At 34.2% G+C, this 27,487-nt stretch overlaps 1 protein-coding gene and 1 long non-coding RNA gene across 4 annotated transcripts in view; both read left to right on the top strand.

Moving 5' to 3' along the window:
* The first annotated feature begins 7,842 nt into the window (after window positions 1–7,842).
* On the top strand, window positions 7,843–12,614 carry LOC129222654 (uncharacterized). The gene is made up of 2 exons (XR_008580595.1): window positions 7,843–7,922; window positions 12,412–12,614. It is a non-coding gene; the product is annotated as an uncharacterized LOC129222654 (long non-coding RNA).
* A 10,638-nt stretch (window positions 12,615–23,252) lies between these two features.
* Window positions 23,253–27,487, top strand: part of LOC129222140 (serine/threonine-protein kinase 11-interacting protein-like) — a 74,022-nt gene continuing 69,787 nt past the window's right edge. For all 3 annotated transcript variants that reach the window (XM_054856594.1, XM_054856593.1, XM_054856592.1), the window contains exon 1: window positions 23,253–23,548. In XM_054856594.1, coding sequence (XP_054712569.1) covers window positions 23,488–23,548 — 61 coding nt within the window. In that variant the 5' untranslated portion in view covers window positions 23,253–23,487. The remainder of the gene's footprint in view (window positions 23,549–27,487) is intronic.

Below are 27,487 nucleotides of genomic sequence, written 5' to 3'. Positions count from 1 at the left end.
CTCGAAATTCATTTTCTTCAATAAAGAAACGGTGCATCCGTTATAAAGTAAATATAAAATCAGAAACATAATTAACTTGATATTGACATTTTTTACATGCAATTTGATGACTAATGATAATGAATAAAGTTGCGGTGATTACAAATAAACATTCATACTCGAAATAAATTGCTACATTTTGCTGAGGAGCGCCTCAGAAGGATTGTACACGAGGAACTCTGCAGTTTATGCAGTCAATATGCATCACAGCTCACAAGATGAATATATACATATCATTACAAAGCGAAAATGTTTCACTCAACTGGAATTGATAGTTAAATAATTCTCGAAATTCATTTTCTTCAATAAAGAAACGGTATATCCGATATCAAGTAAATATAAAATCAGAAACATAATTAACTTAATATTGACATTTTTTTACATGCAATTTGATGACTAATGATAATGAATAAAGTTGCGGTGACTATAAATAAACATTCATACACTAAATAAACTGCTACATTTTGTTGATGAGCGTCTCAAATCGATTGTACACGAGGAACTCTGCAGTTTATGCAGTCAATATGCACCACAACTCACAAGATGAATATATACATATCATACAAAGACACATAAACACACAAATTATATAGAGAGAAAAGGAGAGGGGGGGATATTGAGTTTTTAGTTCACAAATGGATCATTAGCGGCAAAAATCTGGAGAGTTTGCTACGATGAGGAGAAAAAGAATAAGCAATATGAATTTAATTCTCATACAAATAACAACCGATTATCGAGTAACCCGCGTGTTTCAACAATGAAACTCGCGCCACGGTATGATCATTTGATAATATGTTTTGGTAACGTTTAACATGCAAGAAAAGGCTTTATTGTGACAAGGCTGAACTCGATCCGGTAACTTAACTGTTTTACTGGTAAGACTGTGTCATTTCACGGGAATGAAGAAACGAAAAAATGGTCAACAATGAAAGCTACTTACTGGAGTTCAGGGTTAATCAACTGGAGTTAGGGTTAAAATTTCAACTATCAAAATATCACTGAACAGGCAGCAATTGCTTCGTTCAAATGTAGAAGCGATTTTCACCCGTCATACCTTGACGGGCGACTTTCTAGTTGTAAATATAATACTTGTACAAAAATATGGGATGGGAGGAGTTTCTAAAATTTTAGTTTAGCAAACGGAATTTTAGACTATGTTTGGAATAATGAATTAGTTCAGGTATCTTCGTCTTAAATTTTTCGAATTTGAAGGTTTAAAAGCGTGATTGTAAGTCTTTTTTTGTAGCATAATGGAAAGGGGTCAGTGACTCTCTCTTTGCCCCACATTTCCCTACATTATATATATGTATTTGTCGTATAGGTGTGCAATTGTGAAAGTTACTAGTGTAATTTTTTTAAAGCCTTGATAATCTCGTTTTTTTTTTACCTTTCCAAGAGATTCACGGTTGTACTCAGGGCCGCCGAGAGCTAAGGCGTGCCCCAAACCAGTTTGGTCGCCGGGCCCCACTCCAGCCCTACAACTGGGCAAATTTATACTACTCCGATTCCGAGCCGGACCCGCGCAAGGGACGGATCAGTAGTTTCCGATTAGGCTGGCATGACCTCTCTTCGGCTCTGGTTGTACTGTATAGTGCTTACATACAGGAAGAAAGACGGAGCAGATCTAGCTTCTGATTTAGGTGGGGGGCTATTTCATTACTGCAATATGGGAACACAAATCAAGAGAATTGCGTCACGTCTATATCCGGAGAAAGACAATTCAGCAGAGTGAGCTTAAACACAAAGTGACGTTTGCACAAAAATAGGGGTGGGCGTAGTCAGGTTCCCATTAGGGAGGGGTAAGTATAGGCACGGCAAAATAGTGGTTTTTAGGCCCCCCCCCTTCCTTGTACGGGCCTCAGAAATTGCTTAGAATTATAATCCTCCTCTCTCCCTAAACAAAAAAAAAGCAAAAGCTCAAAAGCACGCAAAACAGCGTTCCCGAAATTTAAACTGTCAAGTTGATGAAGAAATGATGACGTTTCGCATTCAGGGGCGACCCGATGGGAGATCGCAGCAATATCCCAAAAACTCCTTATTCGGTAAATTTTGCTGACGATTCAGAAGAGTTAGAGCTTACATTTCAACATATTCTTTTTTCTTTTTTATAAATTCTAAAAATTGTTTTTTAATGAAACCTAACGTTCCTGCTTATTAGATGTTATGTGCGTATGTATGATATGCGTGTAAGCTCGTGTTTTATCATTCGATAAAATTAGAATTTTCCTTTCCCCAAAAATTTTATTTCGATGCTCCTCTGTTTACATTATTTAATTTTGTACATGGGGGGGGGGGGGTCAAGTAGGGGAGACCGGCGTTAGTTGGTACAATTTTTTTCAATATTTTTTTACGCTAAACTATTTCAAGTATTTACACGTGTGAAACTTTAAAATGCATCTAGATTGTTTAACATTTATAACATATTTTTAAAAAAGTGATTAAAAGCCACTACTCCAAAATATTTCAAATCTTTTGGATATATACATTGTAAGAACTTATCCCACCACGGTGCTTGTTGTTGGTTAGTTGTTACATGAGATATATATATATATGTGATAAAATGAAGTTTACACATTTTGTGGTTTATTCTGTTACACTTTTAAAAATTCTTAACCACGCAAAAACTTTTTTCGTTACAGATTTACTTCATTAATGACTTATTTTGATAGACTATCATCATCATAATCATTGACCACGCGCGCTCGAATCACAGTTTTTACAAGCATATAATTTATCAAGCTTAGCACATCGGTCATGTGCCCATTCGTCACAATTACGACATTGAAGCCATTTAGTAGTTGGTTTTTTGGATTCGGAGTGCGGTTTAGCGCACTCTATGCAGAACCAGTCTTCATCTTCATCCGAAGAACGCACTGTTTAGACGCACTTTTTTTGTCTTTGTGTCTGTTGGTTTCGTCTTTGTTAGAGACAATTTCCTTTTCACAAATTTTTGTTTCCCAGCTTTCGCTTGCAAAACATTTTTTACTGGTGTATCTATTAAAGTGGCACTGCGGACCGTCTACACTTCTGCACTGTTTGCTGCGTTGGAGAAAGACCTACGTTCGAATAATACATTATTTATTATTATTATCATTGTTGTTATTATTTATTCAACCGTACATATTAACAATAAATTAAATCATAGAATGAAAAGACATCAGAATTATCATTATTACTATTATTATCGTTATCCAACAACAGTGTTTTACACGAGTTAAATCATATAGTGAAACAGATCAGAAATACCACTTAGGGGCAATTCATTAATTATGTCAGGGTCCCGAGAGGAAGGGGGGTTGGAAAAATCTCTACATACCCTTACTTTGGGGGGGGGGTCAAACCCATTCTTGCGTAATATTTTCCAAATAGATATTGCCAAATCAACCTTTCTTAATCGTACCTTACTTTTTTTTACTACGTTAATTTCAACATAATTAATGAATGGCCCCTTACCACCATTTTTCACCGTACTGCATAATATCTGTATTGTCGTGAAATTTATTTCGTGTTGATCGGCTGCCTTTCGTAATGAACTACCTGCTGTTACTTCTTTATCCAGCTCCAGGTATTTTTCTTTAGGTGTTTGCACCTGTCCGCCTTGTTTTTATAGTCCACCCGGCCGTATCATCTTTAAAAAGAAGCAATATTAAATTAAAATTTGCTTGGGGCAAGTTGTTTCTTGTAACAACTAACCCCAACAAAACTGTAACAACTTCATATGACGCCACTTTAAATCTTGGTACATATTATTGGTGTTATACCTTTGTACAAAAATGTAAATATCTTAACACTTACCTGAAAATGTAGGCTTTCACGTGGTATAGAAATCAATCTGTTATCTGCAACGGCTTCGTCACAAATAGAAAAATAACAGCGGAAAGAAAAATTACTTCCAGGCTCAAAAACACCCTTTTCTTTGAGCACTCTCCCTGCGACTAAATATAAGCACTCCAGTGAGTCAGGGAATACAGATGGGTGAGTGCTATCATCTAGTGCAAGGAAAGTCAGTTTCTACTGGCAGTTAATTTCAAATTCGAATGTAACAACTTACCCCGGTCTCCCCTACTGCTCTGGGGCACGTTATAAAGCGATTCACATAAGATCAATATAAATAATATTTATAATATGTCAAGGGCGTATATAAGGAAGGCGCTGAAGGGGTCCGGGCCCCCTCCAAAATCTTTAAAAAAATTTAAATAAAGGTAGTTATTTTTGGTTTCAGTTGCTCACAAACAATTTCCAAACTTTTAGCTACAAAAAAAAAAAAAAAAAGGAATAAATAAATATGATAGTGATAACTATTATAATACGTTAGATCAGAGATTTCCGAACTGGGTGCCGCAGGAAGAGGTGTCCATGGTAACAATAATATGTATATAAAACTAGATTAGGATGCCTTGAGAAAATTCAAATTCTTCAAAGGCTGCCGCGAATCGTTAAAGTTTGGGAATTCTGCTTTAGATGGCAACAGGCAATGGTGTTCAGAAGGGGTCAGGGGATCCGTACTCCATACTCAAGAAAAGAATGTGTCTCGGGAAAGCGAAGTTATTTTTACAAAAGAAAAGCAAATAATATTAAGGAAAAATCTCAATTCTTTCAAAATAAATCTTTAAATTAAAATGTTTTTAACAGATGCAGTTTATAGCTTAGGAAAGTAAGTTCGCTTTCTTCGTCCGCCCCCCCCCCACACACACATTTTTTTTCTCCCTTGTCTTTCTAAAAAGAAGAGTTTTTCTAAATATTTCTCTTCTTAACTCTCGTCCCCAGCTAGAAATTTAAAATAAGTTTTAGTTGTTCGGTTGGACTAATAATGGAAATGAATGTTCTAAAAATGCATTTATTTAGGCGTTTTTCATTCATTTCTGGAGGAATATCCCCGAACCAATCCCTATTCACTAAGGTTACTAGTTACTACCGAAAATAGTCTAAAATTGTGCCACTCCTTACCTCAAGACGTCTCCAAAGATGACCTGAAATTGCGTTTTACCTTTCAGGGGAGGATTCTTGAACTATTCCTTTCCAAAAATTACCTAATGTTGGGAAAAATCTGAATTACTTTTGAAAAGAACCTTAAAATAAAATTTTCAAAAGTGACTGACTGTTGATCAGGTAATTACGTCCAACACCTCCTATTTCTTTACCCCTTCCTCCCCATTTTTTTTTTTCTTTTTCCTAAGTCTTCAAAGTGCTGCACTTCGTCAGCCCTCTCCACCCACTAAAACCACTAAAGAGCTTCTCAAACCTCGTTTTCAGGGCTTCAATATCGAAAAATTTCCAGGGGACAATTACCAAACGCCTTGTCTGCCAAAAGCATCGAAAATCGTTTAAGATTACTTTTATGGAGCTTCAATTTTGAAAAATGGCCGAACCCCAAACATTACCAAATATGGTTCACAGTCGCGCTTTTAAGATTTCAATTACGAAAAAAATTCGGACGAGGGTCCGACTGCTCCCGTAAGAAATTTGAAAATGAAAAATTTACAATTGCGAAAAATTTAAAGTCGAGATCATTTAAATCCCTCCACCTAGTATAATTGAATATCTCTTCGTTTTTCAGGACTTGAATTTCAAGAGTTTCTGGGGAGAGCTCCAGAACTGCCCTGCCCGTAAAATTATCGGAGTCAGTTTGAAACTGCGTTTTTAGAAATTAAATTTGGAAAAATGGGCTTAGAGGTGATGGATTTCGCTCTATTTTTTTTTAAAAAAATCAATCCGGGGCAACTTCAAAAAGTCCTATTCCGCTCATTACACTAACTTTAACAAATATAGCCTATAATGGCATTTTTAAAATTTCAATTTCTAAAAATTTCCGCAGAAGGGCTCCGAATTCTTCCTCCCCGTGGCATCGCCAGAGACCGTCTAAAACTGCGTTCTTAGGACTGCAATTACAAAAAAATTCTGGGGGAGGACCACCGATGTATTCTCCCACCAGAAGCGAGATTTTTTAAGAATGCCCGCCAAAAACTATTTTTTGGTTGCGGCACTGTATGACAGTATAAAGAGGACAAACAGTATGAAGTCCTTTCCCCGCATCGAAAAACTGAAAAGATAAGGGCACTGTTACTCACCCCTCAAAACAATAAAATTACAAAAAAAAATGGGAGGGGGAGCTATTCTTGGTTGTTTGGGCCCCCTCCAAAATAAAAACATATATACGCCACTGCAATATGTATATTCATTTGCAATTATCAACTAATACAGCATGGTTATCTATTTATTTATTTTTTTCCATGGCCCTATAGTTTCATAAAACATGTTTTCTATCATTCTTTGAAGTTTTAAAGCATTTCCTTGTAATGGCACGCAGATGAATTACTGAAACATGATATAGACTTGAGTTAGACTTATAAGGGAAAATATAATGATGAAAAATGGGGAGATAAAGAGTAACCGAGATTTTTCTCGAATGCTACGCATGTTAGTATGTTTCACATAAGACAGCATCTTTATTTTCAAAAGGAAGAAAAAAACTTTTTTGCTGTTTCATTGTTTGCTCAAAAAGACATTTTGAATTTAGAAGGAAAAAAAAACACGATTACATTCCGAATGAATTCTGTTACTTTTTGAAAAAAAGTTACGTTTACGTGCTCTTTTGATCAAAACTGTGTTTTGGAATCAAACCTAGCTTAATTCTTTAATATCTATATCGCTGAATCTTTGATGAGCACTGAACTTTAATGTCTTGTGCGTTAACCATTTTATCAGTCGCCATCTTTATTTATAGCAGCATCTTTATCCTATTATTTTTTTCATCTACGAATCAACGATTTGAATAATTTACTCTGTTATTACGTTAACTCACTTGTGTTCTTACAATTCCTCACTGTTCAATGGTATTTCATTCGTAAATTGTAACTGGAATACATTGCAAAGAGTCTAAAGTTTCCGCTTTTGAAAACTGCATATTTGAAAAAAAAAAAGTTTAAAAAATTTTTGATGACTTTTTTTTGTTCTTCGGTTTTTAATTTAGCATGTTTCCTTTATTTAAAAGCAATCAGCCTTTTTCGTTCGTCATTCATTTTTATTTATTTTCGAGACTTAATATTAACAGAAAACAATTTAAATATTAATAATGTAAAAAAGAAAATAAACGTCAATCACTCAAGAAACCAGCACTGAATAAACTTAAGTATAACACTAAAATCCTTGTCAAACTCCAATCTTGTTGCGACTTCTGGATAAACGTAACGACACTTTCTGAAATTGACACCCTCTTTTCGTCTTCACTTACTGTTTTACGCTGATCAATTACCATGATTGAAACACATTTGATTTTCATAAGATGTGTGAAAGTAATCATTATTAAATGACGAGAAAAAATTGTAACTTTGAAAAATGAAAAAATGCTAATATTTTTCTTTTAAGAACAAAAAAAAAAAAAAAAAAAAAGAATTTAAAAAAAAATGTGGTTAAAGCAAAATTTGCGGCCCCTGAAAATTGTGGCGTACTTAGGTCTATTGGGAAATTGGGCCCTGGTATCAATACCTTTCAGAAAAACTAATTCCCACAAATGCATCCATCACAAATCGCGCGGAAGCTAAAATTTGACCATTTGTTGCTCTTCAACTATATCCGGAGAAAAGTTGAAAGAGCAAACCGGTCTTCGGCTTTGCATTTGCCTGAAGGGAGAGGGGTTCGCGTTAATAGCTCCCGCGTCGGAACTATTAACGCCTAATTACTCCCCTCTGTGTGAAGCTGTTTAGAGAGGGCCTTTATTCCCCCCCCCCCCTATAAACCGAGTGAAAATCCGCGCCATCTACATTTGAAAGTTGGCAAATGAAGATAGGAAAATTGTCCCTTAAAGGCTTGGTTTGCCTTCTGAGCATGCGCATTACAAGTAAACATTAGAAGCAATGGCGGTTCGAGGTGATCTTCGCTTGAAGGTAAGATATTTTTATTTCCTGCAAATGAAAGTTTTTAGTTATGTTATTGCTGTTCTGTACTGTATATGGTCAATAGTAATCGTTCATAAATTTCCATTTTGGATTTGATCGGTCGTTTTTTGCGCTTTAAAAGATGCAACTTCATCACTTTCCATTCCTATTCCGTAGTTTATTCAAAATATTTCAGCTTTACGAGTAATGATGTGTCAGTGAACAGAAAAATAGTAATTCCAGAGTTGTGGTATGACATATAAATCTCAATATTAATAATTGCACATTTGGTGACTGAGTTGGAAAGTAGTGTGACATATAATATCTACCAAGTAATCTGTATGTACTCGATACTGCTTGGTCTATTTCTGGTATACTCGGTCAAATTTTAACTATGTTTCCTGCTTATCCCGAGCAATTTTGAAATATTTCACGGATTTTTTTTTAAATTTTCAGTTTGCAATCATTTACTACTGTTTGACTCTTAAAATATGACTGTATTGTATATGAAAATTAATAAAAACTGAACATGTAAAGCAAAGTAAAATTTTAATATGCATACAGTGGCTCCCAAAAGTGTTCGTACACCTTGAAATTTTGTAGTAAAACCAAAATAACGCAAAACTGAATTCGAATATGAAGTCCAATTTTTTTTCACACCATTCCTGTGCCATTGTGAATAAAACCCAGTAGTTTTTTTTTTTTTTGGAATATTGCCAGATTTTATTTTTGAAATTTGTCAAAAAACGAAGAGACAGAGAAAAAATACGCCACAAAAGTCACCGTACACTGAAATAGTTTCGAATAAATTCATAATTAAAATTATCATATGTGGGTTTTTTTTTATTATTTTTGCATTGTAATGATGCTGTAAAGTCATTTGACTTTAATTTTTAGTGTTTTTATTCCCTAATATTCTGCTTATTATTTTAAAATGGCAGGTATGCGTAAAAAACAACAAACACGATTCGAAATTTGGTTTTTTCCCTCAATTTAGCCGTAAATATTGATTTGAAATGTCTCTAAATTGGTTAATTTATACCATTCTATAGTGAAGGGTTTGAAAAAAGGCTTTAAAGACAAGAATCGGATCGAAAACAAGGTAAGAAAAGGTCAACTGGCAAAGTTAACAAAGCGTGATCGGAGGTTTACAGTTAAAAAAAATATGAAAAATACACATTTCAGAACTGAAAAAGTTTCTACAGAATTGAATGAAACATTTTAGGTTTAATTTTTACCTAAAATTGTTCGAAAAGTTCTCGGATTAGCTAGATTAAATGGGACCTCTTCCCGCAGAAATTTTCTTGTTCGTGCGAAAAACAGTAAGCTTACACTTTCCGTCGTAAAATCAATGTTAAATAGGCTCAATACGTTTTGGAACAACGTCTTATTTATAGACAAAAATAGATTCAACATTTTGGGTTAAATTGTTGTATAATTGTAAATGAAAGCAAAAAAGAGGAATTTAATCTTAAGAACTTAGTTGGATCGGTTAATCAGAACGGTGAAGATGTTCTTGTGTGCCGGTGCATCTCAGCATCAGGACTTGGAAATTTGGAATTTTTTGATGAAATAATGAATTATGCTGTTCATTTAAATATTTTAAAAAGCAATTTAAAACTATTACCCCAAAATTTGGTAATCGGAAACAACTTTGTTTTTTATCGAGGAACGATAAGAAGCACACGTTCGCGTTTGGTGCCTCAAAATTTGTCCTTAAGCTTGGAAATATCTCCTCAATCGCTAGATTTTAACTTAATGGAACATATTTGGAGATATCTGGTGGCTAGGTTACGAAAATACACCATTGAAACGAAAAGCGAACTAGAAACAGTAAGACTCGTAGTGCGGCTGAACACTTACTCAGAAATTGCACAAAAAAAGAAAGAAAGAAACAATGAAATCTATTCCCAGACGTTTAAAAGCTGTTGTTGTTACTGCATGATATCCCACTAAATAATAACTTAGTAAAAAGTTAGATTATTTACTAATTTTTGACATTTTTTCAAAGTGTACGAAGACTTTTGTGAGATAAAATTTCCGTAACTTTTTGGTTTTTGATTTTTAAAAAATTGAGTTTTAATGTTTTATTAAAAAATTTTGTGTAGTTTTGTTAAAAATAAATCATAGATCGTATAATAAAATACCTATTCCGAAATATTAATTCTAACCAATGGATAAGGGCCTATTTCATTGAAAGTCGTAGGTGTACGAACACTTTTGGGAGCCACTGTATGTCACTTCCACCATTCTTTTTAAACGTGGGAAAGTTAAAAAATATGGCACTCAAAAGTTTTTATTATTATTATTACGCCACAAATATTTTATATGTGCAAATTTCTAATATTTTAAAGCTATAATAAATTCCTAAATTAGTTGAAATTTCATCTCATTTAATTCAGTTTTTTGTCTATATTTTAAACTAGTGGTACCCGCACGGCTTTGTCCGTAGTAGAAAATTAAAAGGTCATTTGGTTCCCTGTATATTTACAAATAATGGATGATGAATTTCTCGCCAGTTGGCTATGTTCATTCACTCTCCCATTCCACGTCATGACAATTTTGTAATTTATTCATCCATCTTATGATAATTTTGCTCCGGAAAATGTTCTTAAAATTGATATAGAAAAAGAACAAAATCAAATTTTTGAAAAATCGCTTCGAGGTGCATACCCCCATGCTACAAACTAACTTTGCCAAATTTCATGAAAATCGGCTAAATGGTCTAGCTGCTATGTGTGTCACAGAGATCCAGATATCCTGACAGAGAGACTTTGAGCTTTATTAGTAGTAAAAAAGATAATTGTAATTTTTTTCTTAAAATCTGTGAGGGGTGCTTAGTTAAATTTCAAATTCAAAAATATCACTATGTGTGCAAAATTGATTTTAATGTTCCAATAAGTGTAACATGCTTCACATTTATGTCAATGGTTATTATTATTTTTTTTAAGATACTCTGTATTTGACCAAGTACGTACTCGCCCTGAGTGCAGCTTGGTTCCACACTAGTTGAATGTAAAGTAATTTTGAAAAAGCCCTTAATTTCTACATTGTATGAATGTCAGCGTATGCTATGCTATAATCTCTGTATGGCCCCTGCCACATCAACGCCATCCGAAGAGATGGCAATCATCTTTTGCCCTCCCCCCTCACGCAAAAAATAGTAAAGTTCTGAACATTTTTTTAAATTAATTATTGCTTACTTGAACATGTATTCTGAATTCATCAGATCATATGTGACATAAAAGACAAATATTAAATAAGGCCCGGATCTGCGTGCCTGCAGACTCGACGGGGGGGGGGGGGGAGGGTATGTCCTTAAGGGGTCTGACGAACCCACAAAATTGAAAAAAAAAGTAGCTCACTCAGACTTATTAACGTTGCAAATGCACACTGCTCGCTTCTGTGGAGGGGCCCTAGAGGTTTTGTTGCCAGGGGGTCCAAAATTTGTAGATCCAGGCCTGAATAAATCTATATCATAGCATTTCAGAAACTATTTTTAAAAAGGAATTATATTGGAGGGGGAAAAAAACCCTTCAAGTACTATGTGGCAAAAGGTTCAATTAATGGGGCTCTCTCTTATCTTGTTACCTGGGGCAATTGCATCCCTTGTCCCCTCTTCAGACAGCCCTGTTCGCAAAATCATGCCAGGAGTCTCTTCTATTTTCACCAGTAAGTATTCAAGCATAACACTGTAAACTACTTTGACTGGTGTAAAATTTGGTCTTAAAATGACTTTGCGCTCCCTCATTTAATTTTAAATTGAATTTAATTACATAAATTACTATACATTAAATAAATACCTTCGTGCATAAGAAGTAAAATAGGAAATAGCATCATCAAAAAGCAAACTGCAGATTGCTGCAGTCACGGGTTTCGGTGTTACAAGAAACGCCTTTTTCAATGCAAGGGAAATGAGCTTATGGATTGAAAAAAATAAAGACATCCACTTTTGTCGGGTGTTGGTTTTGACCTTTTTATCTGTTATGTTACAAATTATTACAAGTATATGCTTGAAATCCCAAACTGATATTTCAATAAGTTCAAAATCCTTCTCGTGTATGTCAGTGAATTTTTGTTTAGCTCTATTGATAAATACTACTTAGCGGAATAGCAATGGTTGAAAGTACTCCTTTTGTTTGGCCTAAGTGCTACTCCGTATGGCACTGCCTAAAGCCCCTTCGTTAAACAGAATTGTATTTTGTGAAAAGTGGCAACGACTTTAATGTTCTTGTACATGAGGGCAAAAAACTATATTACAGATAGTGGCAGTTCTTTAAAATTTCAAAGTTTCTTGGAAGATTTTCTAATTTCAAATATATTCAAGAAGCAGCAAATAATGTTAACACAACCTATTAATGTTTTGGGTATAGTGTAGAATTTTAAATATGCTGCTATTGTTGCCAGTGTGTGTTAGAGTTGTGGTACAACTGATTCGTTTTTTTTTTTAATTCAAAAAATTATTTTTATCAGCATTTTGACTTCATTTGTTTTTCAGTTGATTCCGAATTGACTCTGGATACTGAAACTTACAACTTGCTGCAATCTATCTCAGGAATCATATAACTGGTGTCTCTGTCAAAAGGAAGTTGTAATTTATGTTAATTGGTTTTCAATTGTATTACTTTGTATTTGTTTTTAAAAGATTAAATCCTGATTATGTACTCAATTAGCTGAAATAAATTTTACTTGCCTCTGTAACTTATTTTATATTATTAGTTATTTTATACATGAAACACAAAAAAAAAACTGATTGTCAGTTAAAATTATAATTACTAACTATAGATTATGCTCTGATATCATTAACTCAACAATAAGGTGTCCAAGTTTAATGGGTTCTTCATTATTTTAATGTAACTTATGTTGCTTAGCATTTGAATTAATTTAAAACAGCTTAATTAAATTAAATCATGGTTTGACTAAAGTGATTAAAATAAATCAAACAAAATTCAATTATCAATGAACTGAATAAAAAGTCATTGATGACAATCGTTTGTCAAAACATTAGATATATCTTTACTTGTTAATTGATGTTTCAATGTGTTCAAATGTGAAAGATATTGTGTAACAGATTTCAACATTTCAGAATAAATTATTTTTAAAACTGTACACTATTGCTCTTTATGCTTTATATATTCATTGAAATAGTGAATTAAATAAAAGTTTTTTCTAATTTATAAATATTGTCATGAAAGTAAACTTTCAGTATAGCATAAAAAATTTTTTGTACTTTTAATAGGGAAAGTAAGTAAAATATTTTTTTTTTAAATTCATTTGCACTTGAAAGCATGCTTCATTCTTGTTTTACATTCAGTGCAATGCCGTATAAAAAAGAAAACAGAAATAATGGTTTCCTTTTATAAAAATTAATGTAGTGAATTAGTATAAAACTTAATTCAAGTGCGACAAAAACCACAGCTGTGGAATTGGAGGGAAAATGACAGAAGAGCATTAGACTCTGACTTCTTTTCTCCGAAATCAATTCGACTCCACTAGCACTGCCAGAGTTGCAGGCTTTTGAGGGAGAACGCAACTTCAACTCTTGGAATTTTTAACCTCCAACTCCACAGCCCTGTCCAAAACTTAAAAAATCTTTTTATTTTCTATTTTATTTTGATTATGTTTGAAAGTAAAGTCATTGTAAAAATTGTGAGACACGCAATTACAGTATTGTGGCATTAAATTGAGAAACATCATTTTTTTCTTTTTATCATTTGTAAGTTTATTTGAAGAAGTACTCCAAATCAGCCGAGTGCAAATTGCAGTTATTATCAAAGTAGTAGGTGTTCCTATTCACCTGGTAAGTAGCAGATCTTGAAATTCTTCCGCCCGAGAGGTAGGTATTCCGCGATGTTGGTATCTCGCTTGTTGTGGGGGTAATTTTTAACCTCATGGATATCAGCTTAGAAAGTTAGTGACAAATAGATTGCGCTTAGAAAACACTGAAATGACGTTAGAAGAAATAGGTAAAATCTGTGGAGTGAGTACAAAAAGTGTCGAGAGGATATGAAAGTAGTTTCAGACAACAGGAAATGCTCGAGTCGATTGCACTAGAAAATGCAACCAAAAGGGATAAACTTCGACTCGTGAAGACAAAATTTTATATTGAATGAGTGTTATAAATCCTTGAACAACTTTCCAGGGCCACGGCGGGAGCTGGTGTCAATATTGCACGCGATACAGGCTGTTAGAACACTGGCGGAGAGGATGTTAACCGTACAAGAAACAGCTTCTCACGTCTCTTATAAAGAAAAAAAGGTTAAAATGAGTATTGAAATACAAAACATAGACTAAGAAGTTTTTTTTTCTGACAAAACAGATTTTGTGATTCAGGGATTTAAATCCAAGTACGTGAGAAGGAGCAAAGGAAAATCTCTTCAGCACTATACCAAATAAGCGCCCAAGTATCCGCCCAAAATCAGGGTGCTCACCCCACGTAAAAATCACAAAGATCCCCCCTCCCAAAAACAATAGCCCCCCCACTAAAAAGAGAAATGCCCCTAAAAATTTCAATGGCGCAGTCTGCGTCATAACCCCTCCTAAGTGGGCACCTCTCCTAAAAAGATGTTTCTGGGTTTAAGAGATTACATCTCCTCTTCTCGTAGAAGGAATAACGAACAATACCAGCTACAAAGTTATACTGCCCTGAAAAATGCTTTCAATCGTCTAAACTATGGTGTAAAGGAAGTTGCTTTTTCCAAAAGGCAGCGCACAGTGCCATTTTGAAGCATATTAACAATTTGTGCTCAAAAAACAAACTTACTGTATTGGACTGTTTCGGGAATTCACAGAACTTGAATAAGAGAGGAAATTTATGGGCTGTATCAAAAAACAGCCAAGTGAGACGGCACGGATGGAGAAGCTGATTTCCGCCACTATTGGCTTATGGTTAAGATATATTGACTAAACTATACGGACTAGTCTAGTACATACCATGCCGAAACGTGTCTAGCGTGTGATATTATGTCTAGCGGGGCACACTTCAATTATTAGTTTAGAATATTCATAGAAAATGTAAGTAAAACTGAATTTTATGGAAAAAAATGCATTTCTTCATGTTGATGAGGCAGTAAAAAAGTCTTTTGTTGCACATTTATAAGCCATAAAAAGAAAACCATTGAAAATGTCCTTTATTGTTTCTTATTAAATTGATTAATAAAAAAAAATAATAATAATGTATCTATATTGAACTTGTTTTATCTGAAATTATTATTGCTAGAGATATCCTGGTATGAAAGAGGTTTAAAATAATATTTTTAATCAGATATAACAGTTCTTTTATTGGAATAAAATGATTTGTCACTAAAAATTTAGTTTCTTTAAGAAAAGAGATAAGCAGATTAAAATTATCTATCTCCGAAGCTTTATAATAAGTTTAAATTGCATCCGTAATTGTGTATGCGTAGATTCGAAGAAATAATAGCAAAAGTAATACATTTGTTTACACTTGAATTTACACAATTGCTACTCAAATTTAACTCCGTGTTTGTACTTACGCCTCTGACTTTTTAGAAAAACTTTAAATCATATTATTTGTTTTGTTTGGTAATGAACTGTGTTCAATTATTTTTTTCAAATCAAAGAGAGCAAATGCTATCTTCGTCTCGCTTTGCTTTGCAACGCAGCACGGAATGAAACAGCAACAGCGAAAGGTCGTTAAAAATGTAAACAAAAAACGTAGAAAATCATGTGATCATTATTGACCAATAGGATGCGTAGTGTGCTGGCAAAGTTGAGAAACCACGAAGTTGGAAAACTCCGGGGCCTTTTTCGCCGGTGCGTGACCGGTGAATACCGAATATTTCACCTCGTGGTTAAAATCTCAACCCCGAGTTAACGAACCTCGTGGTTAAAGGCGTATGGTTAGGTTAACGGTGAATTAGGCGGTTAGAAAGGCAAAGAAGGAGGGAAATATTTTACGCGCACCTCACTTGTACGAAAAAACAGCTCGGAGGGCAGAAAAAAGCGAGCCCATGTGAATAAAAAAAAAGGTTTTCACGTTAAACGGCTGTTAATATCTGGAAAAGGGATTTACAATTTTATGAATTTATCGCAACTCATGCATATTTTTATTTACTTAATTTTCTGTTTGGAACTAATATGAGTGGAATTTTCGAAATTTCTGAAGTGAGATTTCATTTACGAGTAGCACACTGCAAAGATTAATTGGTTTTGAATGTGGTGCTAATAAAAGTTCTGAATTTGTCCGAAACTTTTATAAAACAGCTTCAATTGGGAGAGATGTATTCATTTTTCTTCTTTGTTCTGATAGGTAGCTAAAGTACTAATAAGCATTAATCGTAAAATAGGCTTTATTTATTTATTTTCTATGTTAAAATATTCTGTTGAGCAAAAACTTGAATTATTTCAGTTTGACCCGGTACATCGCTTTAAGTCCTTAAACGCGTAGCGGCTGCATTACTTCAAAAATGTCCAAACTATTGATTTCTATTTATTTAAAAACTTCAAATTGTTTCAAAAATTATGGGAGTTTCAACACTCTAGCTTAGTTATTAAAAAAATTATTGGCTTTATGTCACTTACGCAGGTGTGCGTTTTCTCGATGAACTTCTTTTTGATCAATCACGAATTGCTTATTGTTTTCACTTGACCGTTGAATGACATCCGTCCTTTGATTTTATTTTTATATGCTTATAATGCAGGTGTCCATGTACTTCGAAATCGAATTATTTATTAACGACCCTTCTCGACTTCACACAATCGTTTTTACATGAAAATAGAATCCAGCACACAACATCCAGTGCATAACATCCAACCCCTGACATTCATTTGAATTTTGACGTCTTGAATTCAAATTATTGTTGCGATAAAAGTCATTAGTAGAAACAAGAAACCCAACGAGTAGGGTCCTATCGCAATTCGCAATTGAGAAAAGCACAGTTTGAATTCAAGATCTCAAAATTCAAACTTTTTTTCGTTGTTGTGTGTGTGTGTTTCCATGTTATTGTATTAGCTAAGGATTTTTTTATATTAAAGATACAGCTTAAAAGTAATACGTTTTGCAGTCAGTACAACATATTTAACAAAATTGTGCATTGGGTAAGAACTTTATAAATTACAAAATGTTGAAAGTTTTGTATATCCTTATAAACAAAATGTACTATGGAAGTTTCATGACTTTTTACAAAATTAACGACAGAATATTTTTAACTAATAGGATAAGCAAACGAACGCACAGCTTTTTAGAAATGATTATTATTATCATTTAGCAAAAAGATTTCTGAAATATGTGCAAAAACAAAAAAGGTCTTATATTTTTTTTATAAAGTTGAAATATTCTTAAGTGTTTTGATTTTTGTAATAGCATAAAAAAAATTATTGATTTATCAGTAAGCGCATACAAAGATTTCAAAAAATTACATATTTTATTTAAAAAGAAATGAATTGAACTCTGAATGAGGAGTGACCAGTAGGTATTGTGATTTGGTTCCACACAATAAAACTTAAAGATAATTCTAATTTTGAAATAGAAGAATATATAGGCAATTAAAGAAACTTTGTTTCTAGAAAAATATTGTTACGTTCATAATTTGTTCTATGGAAGCATGGCAAAATCGAAATTAATGCTGCTGCGTGATCAACTGATCGCGTTGATATTAAAAGTGTAGTAGTAGTTTGATTAATGTTGTGTGTTGTTTATTACTAGTTGCATGAGTTGCATCACCAATTTCAACTTTGACGCTTGAAGAGAAGCACGAAATAAAGAAACTGCAAAAGAACGTATTTTATTGCTCAGCATTACTAATTATAGTTCTCTTCATTTTATCTGTATAAATATTATTGTGAAAACTTTATTCAGCGGGCCCACCCGCTAAATTAAGGCACGAGCCGCCACTGTTCTGGACAGTGGCGTACCTACAAGTTTTGCTGCCCAAGGCAGTTCCTCAATTTGCCACCCTTTAGTTGAGAAAAAGCTAGTACATTAAACGGTGAAAAGTACGTAAAATAAAGCTAAAATTTTAATTTCAGATGAAAGAAAACGCATTTATTTCCATACTTTTCTTTCAAAAGAAAAAAAAAGGAGTTCATAATCTTACCGAACATTTTATAATTCAAATCCGAAATGGCAATTTCAGGTAATTTTTAACAATGCGAATTAAAAAATGGGTTCGAAAGCCCTCCCGATTTTTTTCCGAAATTGAAGGCTGTTTTATTCTTTGATGACGATTAATAGCAGGACAATCATTTGGGTAATCACTCCCTGCCTCCCTGAATTAAAAAAAATATATGTAGTTATGTATTTTTGCTTGTATATTGATATTTTTTCCCATAAAATGCAATGAGTACGTACCCTTCCCTCCGCCCCCCCCCCCCCCCGCAAAAGTTTGAAATGACGAGCCTGATTAATAGGGTGGTTCGAAAACATCGATTTTGCTATTTTGAAATCGCGTTACCTCTCAAAAGTTTTACAGTTTGGTGTCCTCAATTGGGAAAAAATAATAAAAAATAAATAAAAGTTGATATCTTCAGATCGCGCATAAGACTGAAAATTTGAAAAAGTATGCTAAAAATTGATTTTTTTCAAAAAATAATACAGTTAGTTTTTTTTTATATTTTTATGACGCAACAGCCATAAATTGTCAGTATATACCATAGTTTGAGTCTAAAAAAATATTTTCTAGCTTTTACATAAGATCCTCGTTTGCGTATACGCCTTAAATTGGGCTAAAATGAGCTGTCCAATCTAAGGCATATATGCGCAATCTAAGGCTCTTATGTAAAAGCTATAAAATATTTTTTAAACTCAAACTAAGCTATACAGGGTGTTTCTGAACTCTTGGGCAAATCTTTAAGGGGTGATAGTGCATATCAGAACAAAAAATATAATGGCAAAAATAAGGGTTCCAAACATCTTCCGAAGGAGATAGGCGCCATTAAAGTTTAGGGTCCAAAATTTCAAATGATCATAAAAAACGGAAAAATTTATCGATTCGTTTGAAGTTTTCGCTAAAATTATTCTTTTTATTAGTATTTTCTCGGAAATAAATTTTGAAGATGTTGTTTAAAAATGCCGATTGAGGGCGCTTTACACATTGAAGTAACGAAGAACTATTTTTTACCGCTATTTTTGAATCTCATTAGGTTTTTTCTAATGCTTGGACTTAAACTTAAATTTTCAGCTCGAAATCAGAATCATTGGGCGTGATTAAGTCGCGCAAACTGAATTGTGTTCAGAAGTTGAAATACACTCTGTCACAGAAAATTACATTAACCCAGAAGGAAACGAGCGATCTTCACGAAACTTAAAATGGATGTGACCTTCGTCACGATAAGGAAATGATTCAAAATTCAGAACAAAAGATTGTTTTATTTATAAGTTATGACGTAATAGAGGTTACAAAACCGTAAGTTGCTATAGCCTCCTCTAGCAGCTGGGGCATTCCACAGTATTTTTGATATTATGTAGAGTCCGTAACATGACCTTTTTTTGCCATAACTTTTTAACTTACCGTTTGATTTGCAAATTATTTTAATTTGAGCTGGTGTGTTGGCAGGAAAAGATCAAAATAGAATAATATGCTAATCAAACAGTAAATTAAAAAGTTATGGCAAAAAAGGTCACGTTACGGACTCTACATAAATGTCAAAAATGCCGTGGAATGCCCCAGCTATACAAGACAAAACACGGCGTAGAGTGGAGTGAAATGGGTTACCTGTGACCACTGGGGCTAAATCGGGATTCATCGTTGAAGATAACATGCCTCCTGTCTGTCACAACCCAGCTAATCAAGTGCACCGAAAATCCAATTCATCGCAATGGACGTCGGTTCGAGATACCAGCGTCGTTCACAAACCTTTTCACACTTTCAATCGTTCCTATCTGCGCATCTTGTATGCACAGAGCGCGTTTACCCTTTCATCACTGGCCACGAAATTTAAATCATCTCTTACCAAACTAATTCCCGCCGAGCTGCCGAATTTGTTGGTTCCAGCTCAATTTATTCTTGATGCATATGTTTTTGTGACAAAGTGTATTTCAACCTTTGAAGACAGTTCTTAAGAATATTTCTGCTTAATCACTCCCAGCAATTCAGATTTTTAGTTAAAAATTTATGTTTAAGTCCAAGCATTAGAAAACAACTAATGAGATTCAAAAATAGAGGTAAAAAATAGTTGTTCGTTGCTGCAAAGTCTAAAGCGCCGTCTATCGGCATTTTTCTAACTACATCTTCAAAATTTATCTTCAAGAAAATAGTGATAAAAGAATAATTTTAGCGAAATCTGCAAACGAATCGACCAATTTTTCCGTTTTTTATGATCATTTGAAATTTTGGACCCTAATTTTTAATGGTGCCTATCTCCTTCGGAAGACGTTTGGGATCCTTATTTTTGCTACTAGCCTGTCCAGATGCGCACTATTCCTCTTCAAAGTTTTGCCCAAGAGTTCAGAAACACCCTTTATAATGACTATTTATGGCAGTTGCATTATAAAAAAATACAGTAAACTAATTTTAATTTTTTTTTTTTTTTTTGAAAAATTCAATTATTTTGTTCAATCTTTCAGCCTCATGCGCGAACTGTAAATCTCAACTTAAAATTTTTTTTATTATTTTTCCCCAATTGAGGATGCCAAACTGCAACTTTTAAGAGGTAACGCGATTCGGATATAAAAAAATCGATTTTTTTTTTTTGAACCACCCAACTGATTAACGGTCTGCGACTTCTCAAGAAAGTTTCCACGGTCAAATGAAAACAATAAACAATTCGTGCTTGTTCAAAAAAAAAAAAAAAAAGACTTTTCACTGCCGCCTCCAAAGGGAGCGAAAGACAAGCAAAAATAGTGCTAATATGTCCACAAGAAAAACACATATTTTGTATTCGATTAATTTTATTACCATAGTCATTCTAAAAAGCTAACAGTTCGTAGACTTTTTTTGCCTTTATTAATAGATTAAAAGAGCGTGGATTACTTATCGGGAGAATGCGTTGAAACTTTTTTCCCTCATGAAATATATCAAATTGCCGCCCCCAAAACAGTGTCCGCCGGAGCGGACCGCAGCCTCCGTCCCACCCTAGCTACAGGACCATAGAAAGTACTTGCCCTAGCTAGCCCTAGCTACGCCCAGGGCTTCCGAATACAAGGGCTAGCTCGTTCCTTTGATCTTTTCATCCGCCGCCAAGTGGACAGCGGGAGGAGAAAACTCGTTTTTGACGTCATAGGGTACACTCCGCGGGACAATATCCACAGCGTATGCCCAAAGAACTGTGGTATGCCTTAGCTAAAATACAATTTAAGAATTTTTACTCTGCACAAGGATTGTTGAAGAGGCAGTTGAATGGGCTGAGGCCGCTCTCAGAAAAGGCTAAAAATCACTCATTATGAATAAGGATATGAATATTGTTTTCAAGGTTTGATTTTAATTTAGAAATGTTTCATAACATTTGACTATTGTTTCTTCAGAAATAAGCTCCTGCGCGAAATCTGTTGGCAGGTTATTTTCCCTTCACCACATTTTTTAGAATCGAAAATATTTTTAGGTAATTATATTTGAAAGTATTGAAAATGCCTTCACGTGCTGATGGCCTAGTTACTGAAAAAGTTCTGGAAACTAAGCTTTCCCTCAAGATTTTCAAAGAGCTCAAAACACACCCAAAAAATTAGGAATACAACCTTCTTTTCTGTTTTGAACTGCCCTTTTGTTATTGAATACTAACTTTGAAGCTGCTTCAATAAATAATTTTTAAAAAGTTAAGATAAAAACTGAGACAAATTTTATAAAATGTGGGGTACGAATTTATTTTTTAATGCAGGATTTAGTTTAACCCTGTCACATTGAAACTTTATGATATTTAATTAGTTTAGTAACGGCACTGTGAGACCGTAGTAAATTTCCTTCAACCGTAAAATTACAATGCATTTAGATGTAATGCATGAAATTTCTTTGTAAATATTATTCAATAGATTTAACTTAACAATTTCTTGAACACTGTATCCCCATGCTTAAAATATATAATAATTCGCATTGATGCAACAATGACTTAAAGATGGGAGAAGGGAGATGGAAAATGAGCACTATATCGTGATTATCTCAATCGTGTATCTACTTTTGTATAGGAGCTTCTTCTTCTCTTTTTTGTGATCATTTAAATCTTTCAAATCAGATACATTAGTGTTTTTATGATTGTACAAAAGCTAGGCCATTTAATTGTTCTTCTGTATTGAAAGACCAAGTTCCTGACCCATATAAAAAGGCTATTGAACTTTTTTCTTGAGTAAGAACATTTGGAAGAATCCGATATTTGAATGAAAAACTTTCTGAGAACAAAGGGTAAGCAGGCATTTTTTTTTTTTTTATGGACTTCATTACAGAAGAAAACTTTGTAGACCATTCGGAAAGATTTCATTTATTACTGTAACGTAATGTTTTGTAGAATTCAGACATGAAGAAATTTTTCAGTCAACAAATAAGTTAGCTTTATAAATTTGGTAATAATCATTGAAACTTTAAATTTGGTTTACGTTGCTAAATTTCAATATGTTATTTTTAAATTGAAGTGATTAAAATGGTGATTAACAATTTCAGTAAACACCTATTAATCTATACTTCGCTTTATACGGAAAACCATTTGAATGTACATACGGTATAAAAAAAGAACGCGTTAGCGCAATAATGTATCCAGGCTGTTAACTGGCTGTATTTTTATTTTTTTAAACTTTTTCTAATGCAGCTTGATATTTCATTCTCTTGAATTCAAAATGCAATTTTTACTGTGTTCAAGTGTTTTACTTATGTGCATTGGTTCAATTTATAGGTTCTATTCTATTCTATTCAAGAGTCACATCTGACTACAACTGTATTTATGTCGAGGACTGCATACTAAGTGCCTTGCCTTCATTATTTTATGTACCGATAGATGGCAGCACCATCACCGGATCGAACAGTTAATGAGAATTTAGAACTAGTCCAAGAGCTAATAGCTACCTGGTACTAGCACCCCCAGAGGTATCGTTTCACTTGGAGGACATTGAGACCACGAGCATATTTAACGTCGCCCAGTCCCCTTTAATGACGACGGTGGGTCTTCGACCAGCGGGGATCGAACCCGAGCCCCTCCGGCCCCGAGTCCAATGCCCTACCGATCAGGCTACCACGGCCTTATATTTATAGGTTATTTTGCTTAATGCGTTTTAAACAATCTAGATGACCTGGATCCTCAATTAGTCCAGGTTAGAGTCCACTAAGGTTCGTGTATCTTGCCTTGATCGCTTGAAAGGCTGCCTTGTTTTCTTTCCAGTTTCTATTTCGCTCAGTGATTTCTCAAATTTATTTTGTTTGAATGTTTGGCAACGTAGCTTTTGTTTGCGAAATCGCAAAGTTGACAGTGTCGCGTTTTGTGATCACATGTTTTTGAAATTCTAAAAGAATGCGTCATTTATGGGCAGCGATTCCTTTGTTATTTTTTCAGAAAAATCATGATGTTCTCTTTATACTCTCACATTCAAAATGAATTCTTCGTGAAATTTCGTACAATTAATAAATCATTTTCGTCAGATCAAGTCCATTGCTTGAACTTCCTGTAAATATCCTGTGCATTTCTCGGAAATATTATCATGTCTACTAGTTCAAGATATGTTTTAGCCTCAAAACTTGCTCAGTTTTTGAGAAGAAATGGTAATTTCATTATCGAATTAACGTCTATAAAACTGTAGCGACTGGTATTTAAGTTTTTAAATGGAAGGGAGACTCCCCTCCCAGCCGTTTGGATGGGATCACTGTATTAAGAGAGGAACAAAGAGTTGCAGTTTGATTTGTCTGTTTGACTTCTTTGTTCTTTCTAATACTGAGGTTGCTAGTGTTCAATGTCTTGTGTTTATCCGTAAATTAATGCAAATTTTTAGCAATCGTTTACTTTTACTATTAGTTTGAACAAATGTTCTAAAATTTAACAATTGTTTTAAATCCAACTCAGATAAAAAAAATACTTTTGTGGAATGACATGTTAGAACAGTTTGTTTCCAGGTTGTATTTTTTACAACAAAAATGGAATGAGTTTATCATTGCACAAGTGTTTTGAACGGAAAAAAAAAATTTCATGGGGTCACAAAAAAGTGACTTTTGTCAATGTTATTCTGTTTAAGAAAATAAGTTTTTTAAATTTTTATTTTAATGATACATTACGATTGATCATACAAAATCTTCTGCAGCACATTTGGAAAAATAAAACAGATTTTCAAATTGTTGTGGAAGTTGTTCAACTCTTTCACAACTAGAAGTCTCTCTTCTTAAAACAGAGGTTTCTGAAAATTTGAAAACAATCCCGTGATGCCATCCAGAATTTTAGCCTCTGGATTGTTAATATTATGTTGATGAATTTTTTTCATCTACCAGTTTAAAATCGTATTTACATAGTAATAACGTTAACAAACTTTTTATCAGTATAATGAAAAATGTTTTGAGTGCCCTTTCTCTTACATTGTATTAGGGATGTCCCAGATTTATAGTAACTATTTGGTATCAGGTTGAATTTTTACTATATGGTATCCAACCCAGCCAATTCACAACCTACCTGGAAATCCGATTAATCAAGTCTATCCGGTATTCACGTGGGGAGGAAAATTTTCTACCAGAAAACTTTCAATTAAAAAATCAACTTTTTGATAAAGATTTTGGATGATGTATATCAAGACTTTTCATCTTCCCTTTATTAATTTCTGCTTCCAAAACAAGAATTGCTGGTTATGCCCCCACCTCTGTATGGAAGCTTTCCACATTTTTTGACCGAATGGGCCACTTCCAAGAATTTTTTCATTGAACTTAATACAATTAAGTTCACATCTAACATTTTTTGAAGTGTCATAAGAAGAAAAAAAAAAAAAAAAAAAAAAAAATTTAATTTGTTTACTCTGCGTGACAGGTTTATTTTTTCCCATCCTAAGAAGGAACCAACGTAAATAGCCGAAATCCACACATGCAAATGCTTTTCCTCTCTTATCAACTTTCTCTCTACTTTTTAGAGATATGGGGGCCATGGCTCCCTTATTGAGGAAACGGGAGGGGGCAGAGAAACAGGTGTGCGACACGGACTGTAAAAGGGCCCGGGACGAAAAAAGAGCGTTAAAAACTTATAGTACATCTATTTACGAAAATTGAAGGGGCCTGCACCATTAAACAAAGCGGCCCCGAGCCTGCCATAAATGTGTGGGCTATGCTTTGGGGTCTTGATACAAATGAGCAGGGGCATGCACAAGGGAGGGGAGGAGATGGGGCACCCAGTTGGCCCGATTCCTATCCTGAAGGGGGCCGGAGATTTTTCAAATAAGGTGTGAAATGCATGTAAGGAGGTAAGGAAAACAAGATGAGAAGGGGGACCCGTAAAAGGTCATTTGTGACGAGCACCAAAATTTCTACCCATGCCCCTGGTCTTGTAAATTCTTGCCATACGAGTATTTTCATTTTGGAATTGCATACGGGAAATCAAGTTTAGACTACAATAAACTGAATCTGAAATGTGACAAAATTTCGACTTAGAAGGGAGAGCTCCTGAACATAGGAGGATTTAGGACTGAGTTCGCAGGGAGAAGGGGTGGTTGTGAGGGCAAGTTTTTTTTTTTGAGTAACATTAGTTGTAATAGAGGCCTGTGATTAAGACTTAACGGGGTCTCTGATGTATTTCAGGTATGAGGTCCCTTTGTAGTCCTAAAGTCACCAATGATAGTCTTGAAGCTCCAATTCAGGACTTTGAGGCAAAAACCAGTTCGTCCAAACTTTTGCCTTTTAATTTTCAATTCATTTTTACATATAGATGATATAGATGTTCTGATTGGTGAAACAACGATGCACAAATGTAAGATCAGACCTCTTTGTAGTAAGTAATGTGGAAAATATACTGCTTATCTATCAGACACTGATGTTATTTGTTGGTCTTACCAAAAAGGAGTGAGTCTGAACTTACCTGGTTCTTGGTTCTTGCATAAAGAACCCCATTCTTGTTTTCAGATTTAAATATCAAAAAATTGCTTCAGACAAAGTCTTTGAACTTTCGCCATGTCTGTAAAGTCACTAAAGATAGCTTAAAATATCATGTATAGAAATTTCCATAGGAGAACTCCATAACCCTTTTATCTGCACTATTGCCTAAAACACCATAGCCTTTTACGTACCTGGGCTCTGAGATAAAATTTAAAAATGAAATCAGCTCCGAGATCCGAAAGATTATCTTTGCTGCCAATCGCTGCCTTTTTTGGTCTTAGAAACCTGTTAAAATCCCACCTAATCAAAAGAAGTACTAAAATTTTACATTACCAAACTCTCATAAGACCAATTTTAACATATGCTTCTCAAACTTGATCATTAACAATAAGGAAAGAGAAAATTTTGACAATCTTCAAAAGAAAATTCTACAAACTATTTTTGGTGGATTGAATGACAGTAGAAATTGGTGAAGGAAATACAATTTAGAACTTTATAAACATTTTAGAGATATTGATATTTTGAAATTTACCAAACTAAGCAGAATGAAACGGGCTGGTCATCTTTTAGAGAATGGAAAATGAAAGGGCTGCATTGAAGGTTTACAATGCAGTTCCTTTTGGACAGCGACCAAGGGGTAGACCAAAAAAGAGATGGATCGACTGTTTGGACTCTGATTTTGATATCAATAAAATCAAAAACTCGAGGTCAACAGCAAAGAGAAGGACAGCCTGATGAGATCTCCTAAAGATGGCCAAGGCCCACAACGGGCTGTTGAGCTAATTATGATGATGATGATGACAGCCTAAAATTGATTTCAGTTTCAGAAAAAAATGCCTAGTGTTTCCCTCAGACAAAAGAGGGACATGCACTTTCAGATAAAAGGATACTAAAAAGTACCCTTTTATCAAGAGAAGTTTTGTCAAATAAAAAAGGTGCTTCTTTTGCTTTTTGGTATAATAGGTACAATCAAGGTTCAAGTGTTTTCTATGGTAACTATTTTTAAAACTAGAAAGTCGCCTGTCAAGGTACTGGGTGAAAATTGCTTCTACTGCCTGTTTGGTGATATTTTGGTAGTTGAAATTGGTGATATTTTGATAGTTGAAATTGTAACCGTAACTTCAGTGGATTAACCCTTAACTTCAGTAGGTAGCATTCGTTGTTGACCATTTTTTCCTTTCTTCATTCCCCTGAAATGGCACAGTCTTACCAGTAAAACAGGAGTTACCGGATCGAGTTCAGCCTTGTCACAATAAAGCCTTTCCCTGCATGTTAAACATTGCCAAAACATATCAAATTACCATGCCGTGGCGCGAGTTTTGTTGTTGAAACTCGCAGGTTACGCAATCATTGGCTATTATACATATGAGGATTTTGAAAAGCTTTTTGATGTTTAGTTTTTAAGGTAATACAAAAAACGTTCAGATATATTCTAATCAGATTCTTGTGATAAGTGATTGAAACGAGGGAGTGACATTTCAAGGATAGGCTTGTGTGATTCATTACCTTTTAGAAAAAAAATTCGCTTTTGTGAAGCTTTGTTTAAACTTTTTAGGAGCAAGGAGGGTTGATTGAGTTTAGGATCAAAGGTTAGTTCAAAAGCGGAAGGGCACAGCGCCCTCTTAAAAAATCTTGGGAGAA

This window comes from Uloborus diversus, chromosome 5 (assembly GCF_026930045.1).
Source record: "Uloborus diversus isolate 005 chromosome 5, Udiv.v.3.1, whole genome shotgun sequence".
NCBI classification, from domain to species: domain Eukaryota; kingdom Metazoa; phylum Arthropoda; class Arachnida; order Araneae; family Uloboridae; genus Uloborus; species Uloborus diversus.
The sequence above is the reverse complement of the archived record's forward strand: the minus strand, read 5'-3'. Positions and strand labels throughout refer to the sequence as shown.